Source organism: Haliotis rubra, unplaced genomic scaffold (genome assembly GCF_003918875.1).
Source record: "Haliotis rubra isolate DU_JTF1 unplaced genomic scaffold, ASM391887v1 Scf45, whole genome shotgun sequence".
Taxonomy (NCBI): Eukaryota; Metazoa; Mollusca; class Gastropoda; order Lepetellida; family Haliotidae; genus Haliotis; species Haliotis rubra.
In genome coordinates, this window is record NW_025767135.1 from 2,908,302 (window position 1) to 2,914,464 (window position 6,163).

The window sequence follows — 6,163 nt, forward strand, 5'->3', positions numbered from 1 at the left end:
CTTTTTGTTATGTGATGGAAAATTTATGACGATATCTGCATGTCGTAATATTTCCCACCGCCGATGCATTTCCGGTCTCAAGCAGACAGCCTGAAAATGGCACCACGAAATTCACCGAAAAAGACTTCCAGATATATGAAGTATTTGAGCATTTGGATTGGATTTGTATCTTTGATGGCATTTGGGAATACGATGCAATGTTTCGTTGACCACAGCTTTCTATATTCCCGACTCTACACTGTTTCTGAATCGAATGGTAAGGCTACACACACACAGCTATGAGTACAAGTAGTATCACGCCACACTCGATGTCATCAGGTCACACTAACGGCATAGGCCGACCGGGACAGTATCAGCTGATCTTTGTTGACACGGTAGTCTATGCAGTTTCTGATATTCTAGTCGCTTGCAACTGAACCATGTAATTTGTATTCCAACCGATGCAAAATTATGCGAATCATTTATATTGGAACCAGATAATTAATGACTTTACAAATATTTACATGGTATTTTAGAACTTCTCTGAGTGGCATTTTAGAAGTTGGGAAGTGCAATATTGAGCAAACTTATGGATAACAACTTCGTGAGTGTGACGTTTCGATACAGATTCAACGGTACAAGAATCTGTATCGAAACGTCGCACTCACGAAATATAAAAAGTTGTTATCCATGAAGTTTGTTCAGTATGGCGTTTTAGAACAGGTATAAGCTGTATAGTCTGTTGTCGCCAGAAACACACAACTAGTTTCGTTTTTCCAAATCAAATTGGTAGATCTGTCATGCAAATGTTTAAACAGATAATAGAAACAGGCCAAAGACATGGCTCCATGTTTGATGTTGCCCCTTCTCTTCATATGATTGTAAAGTTATATCTTGTTGATATTTCAGTGAATGGACTGGTTGCTCGACTGTTTGGTATATGGACACTTATTTCAGGTGTTTTAAGATTCAGCTGTGCTATTGATATCTATAACAAAGCGTGAGTGTTTTTGGAATATATTATGTGTATGGTATGAAGTGTCTTTTATTATTATTATTCTTCTATCTTCTACTTAAACAAAATATGCAGATATAAGTGAGACAGTCTATCATAATCTCGTTCTTTACTGTCTGTTGATAATTATTGCATATGAATTACATTTGGATAAATATATGATTTCACGTATCTTTGTTGTATCATCAGGTGAAACAGCTGATTGATGACTGAAGTCATATTGTGATTTGACACCTCGGAAGTATACCACAGAGTTTTTCAGAGTAGAATATTTGGTCTTGTTTATAACAGTGTGTAGACAGTGTATGTACAGTGTGTATATGACAGATTAAAAGTTGAAGTCGGTCAAAATTATGTCTGTTCTGTTTCAGTGTGTACAACCTGACACTGGTTTCATTCGTGGTTGTGTTTGTACATTATGTGACAGAGATCCTTATCTACAACACTGTCGAGTTGTGTGTTGGTGTGTCAGCCCCATTCATTGTGTCCTGTAAGTGAACATTCTTTACAGTTTGCTAGTCATGTTCTAATAACTAAATCTGTATTATGTTTCATTGCCATATTGTAATATGTCAGCGCTTTGAGCATGCAATGTGCATGGATAAATGCGCAATATAAATGGACTATTATTATTATTACTTTGATAGAATATATCCAAAATTATAAGTATAATAATGTCAGTGTAAAAAATAAGGATTCTTTGAGAATCATTTCTTAGAATTTAACTGATGACAAAGAAGTCAGTAGTATGAAGGTAACACCTTATTGTACTGCTGCTTGACAATGGCGTAAATATTGATGACAAGACATCGCAATTACAGAGTTGTTCATGAACATGTTGCAATGTCTAATTATTTACTTTCAGTTATCTCCATTGCCTTCATGATCCATGGCTACAAGTATCTGAGCCCTGCCAGGGTCCCCCAGAACAATGAAAATGAAGAACTCAGCAGCAAGTTTAAAAAGAAATATGGATGACTAAACAGATAACATAATCTGGTAGTTCTAGTCCTCATCTTATGGTGGTATATTAAATGCAATATTAATGGGCTTCTGAAAATACTTAACTGGTTGCGTCAGAATGTCTTTTTCTGTGGTAAATCACATATGTATTTCTCATGATTGTTATATTGAAGCGATACAGGTTATCTTTTGAATTGTGAATTTAATTCTTTTGTCCAGTGACACTTATCACGTTAAAGATTTTTCTCTTTGCATCCTCAGGGCAAGAAATGTGATTTTAAGGTTGAAGTGATATTTTGTTCTTGTTAAATATTGTTTATCAGAAAACCTGTTGTCTGGTGTGAAGATATGCTGCTAGTGTGCAATCCACAATAATTATGCAATTTCTCCATTTAAAACTTGCTTGTTACTGTATCAAGTTTAACCTTGCCAATCGTGGATAATTTTCCCTTGATTGTAGCCAGTCAGGGTAAAACTGACTATCATTCAATGATGATTGTGATGCCCTTGATCTCAGTGCCAAGTTAGTGATTCTCATAATTGTTTGTCAAATGTACCAAGGATTTGCACAGAGGCTGATCTGACTAACATTGTCCCTGAAACATGCATAATTTAGAGAATGGTTTTGGCTAAATTATCTCAATAAGATACAGTAAAAATGAGCCAAGAGACTTCCTTTTCAGAAACTAGACTTGCCACTAAATCCATAGGTGAAATACCTCAGAACAAAGGTAAATATAAATTTTGAAAAAAAACCCACCTATTCTCCAACTCATTTTTCAGGGGAAGTTAGTTCAGAATACTAGATAAATCCCTGTGTACAAGGGTGTATATTTTATATGACTGAGCCAGTTGCACTATAGATTTACATGGTCCTATAAACAAATATTAATGTACATTCCTTTGTTTTTTTATCATTTACAAAATGAGCCATTTTAGATTATATTTATTTTTTTGATTATTTTATTAAGATGAATGAGTTTCCAAACCTAAGCCAGTAAAGGGTGGTATCCCTTATATTTTGAATATTTGTCAGAGGAGAATAGTAGCACAAAATCAATTTATGCTCCATAATTTGGTAAGATAGTACCATGAATTATTTACCATCAATATTAGAAAACACTAGCTCTTTGATGGGCTTCATACTGATTTCGATGGCCTTTACATATTGTACCCTTGTGAGGAATTGAACCTGGGTCTTCGATGTGACGAATGATTTAACCACTAGGCTACTCCACCGCACCTTGTGTTATGGACTGAGCATGTGATTATCAACAATACCAACCGGTTAGTACACTTATAACCTATTGACATATCACATCAGTGGCCAAATATTCAAAACCATTATCCTTAATGTGACCAGTCATACTCAATACTGTCTTCCATAACACTGATGTTTACATTTGTACAAGTTGTGTAGATCTTTATGATTGTTATCATAATTATGATGTCTATTCCATCAGGGTTGTTTGTAAATAAAGACACCAAGTCAAAAATGTAATAAATCATTTATTTAGGACAATACATGAAAGTCATACACTATGTGTAAAATGTGAAATAAATAGACGATAATAACAAGAATGTCCACAAGCTGAGTTAAGTAAATATATGAACAGACACTCAACTAAGCAAGAACTATACAGGCATACAAACTTAGGAGTCAGATGTGTTCGTTTCACTGCTCCAGTCATAACGGTCCTCCAAGTACATGTACACTCATCTTCTGTTGATCATTGTGCAGTATGTGATGTACCATGTTAAAGACAAATTATGATTTAAAGTGTAATATGGAATCACATGGTCATTCATTGTATTGCAGGGTGCGATTTTGCTATTTAAAACGTGCACTGGTGCATGTTAAAAATGGCTGGTGCAGCAGGTCGCACCTGGTGCAGGTAACAATAAATCCTCCAACATCTTGGAGCTGTCATCGTTTGTCTTAATTGGGAAGTTAGGAACTGCAAGTGATATGTTTTTTGCCGCATGACTTGTTACAAGCAGAAACATTTGTACACTCATAAATCAGTTACATAGCAGTAATGATATAATTTAGATTTATAAATACAGGTAATGCAAAATTGAAACAGAATAATTCATCATGGGGTAAGATTCTGTTGAATGTATCTTGATACTGAGTACTTGTTATGAAAATTGCTAAACAAATATTTACTTTACTTTTTTAGAACCAGTGACATTATTTTATGGTGCGACCAAAATTTTGATGGTGCAGCCAAACCCATAAGCCAGATTGCACTCAGTGCAGGTACTGAAAAACAAATCCTGAAGTCGCACCCTGTGTTGTAGAGCAAAATCATAAACTGATTTGAACTTAATGTAGTTAAAACTCACCTTTTGTAACCTTTACAGCTGTATAAAAGTTTTTATTACCCATATGGTGAAACATAACCAGTGTCATATATATACTGAGAGAAACAAATACAGGATCACAGGAAAATTCAAGCGTTCCTTTATTATTTTCCAATTTTCATCACCACAGCGCTATTCAAAGCTGGTGATGAAAAACTGGAAAATATTAAAGAAACGCTTGAATTTTCTTGTGATCCTTTATTTGTTTTTCTCAGTACATGATGTGTGGACATATCACTTTTGCCTAGCAACCATTGTTTCTGTATTTCGTTGTCTGTGACATCATTAAACAATTAAAAATGACATCCCTGAAGAGTGCCATCACACTTGTTTACCGTGTTTTACTGCACAAATGTACATGAATAAAATGGATAATAAAAAAATCTCTATGTACAAGTGGGTCCACACCTAACCCTTGGATAATGTATGGGTCACTTTTAATCAAAACAAATCCTGACCATTTTCTTATTATCAGGTTATATCCATTGGACCAATCAGAATCTTTCAGACGACTCTCCTGTCTGTTCCATTTATAAGGACTACTAGATTACTAAGGTTTAGTACTAAGATTACTTTGGCTTAGTAGAAATAACATCACGTTCTCTGTGACAACTCGCGGTGAACCATTTTATGTCTATGCCTTAGATACACAGGTTTGATGTTATCAAGGTTACCGGTACCCATTGTTTTTGTCAAAGTGTATGCAAGAAGATAATAAGAGATCATATTCAACAGGATTTTTTTGACCTACTGGCACACTGTGTTCAGTTGTTTGGGATTGTGAACTTCAAGATCTTATATTTTATTGGTCACATTTTAATGGGGAATGTTCAGCTATTCCTCCTATGTCTGAGGTTTTGTCATTTAATTTTGAATCATGGTTACTAATAGAGGTGTGACGATACAGAAATTTAACAATACGATAAGTATCGCGATATCTTGGAACGATACGATTCGATTCGATGCATATCAGGATATGCTTTCTTCGGTTATTTTCTTTAAAAAATCATATTTTAATAGCAAGAAATTTTGACATAACCGTCAATATCTAATGAAAATTAACAATTTTAAGTTTAACGATACATATCACGATACGAAAAAACGTATCGATATATTTATCGTCAGATAAAGTATCACGATTATCGATACTACGATATATCGTCACAGCTCTACTGGTGATAACCAACAACTGGCTTCCAGAGAAATCCTGGGATTAATTCCACACCAAAAGTGCTTTTAGAACTCAAATACCCAGCAGGCCAGTGTTAGTTGTACTAAAAATACCCCACTGGTAGTGGTAGATGTTTAGCTGCCATCTCTTTTGTATTTGATACAGCACACAAGTCAAATAAAGTGCTCACATGTTCAGTTTGAAAATTATTAAATTTGACTCAAAATCAATTATGTCAACAGTGTTTAGGGTATTTATCAGAATAGAATGGGTGAATGAGTGAGTTTAGTACCCACATGGAGAATCGATCCTGAGTTTTCGGCGTGACAAGTGGACGCTTTAACCACTAGGCTACTCCGACACCCCCAGAACAGAATAAAGAATATGAAACACAGGGTAATTGAGGGTGGGAAGAACCAAGCCAATTCCAAGACCATCCTAATAAAACCTAACCATCCATGCCGATCGTCTCACTTACTTCAGAAATATTACATGAAGCTGATTGAGTAGATACCATACGAGTCTGAAACACTTACCGGTAAGTTTGTAGATAATGTCCCGTCCTGAATTTCTTGTGTATTTTATGTAAATCATGAATTTGTTATTACTTGATGCTATGTATGATGTTTACTATTATTAGAATAGATTTATGTTTCTACCTTGTAATA

General features: G+C 34.9%; 1 protein-coding gene across 1 annotated transcript; it reads left to right on the plus strand.

Moving 5' to 3' along the window:
- The first annotated feature begins 70 nt into the window (after window positions 1-70).
- LOC124289855 (ergosterol biosynthetic protein 28 homolog) lies at window positions 71-2,735 on the plus strand. Its single transcript, XM_046726533.1, has 4 exons — window positions 71-256; window positions 889-979; window positions 1,366-1,484; window positions 1,860-2,735. The coding sequence occupies exons 1-4, from the start codon at window positions 97-99 to the stop codon at window positions 1,970-1,972; spliced, it is 483 nt and encodes a 160-aa protein (XP_046582489.1). The 5' UTR covers window positions 71-96; the 3' UTR covers window positions 1,973-2,735.
- The last annotated feature ends 3,428 nt before the right edge of the window (window positions 2,736-6,163 follow it).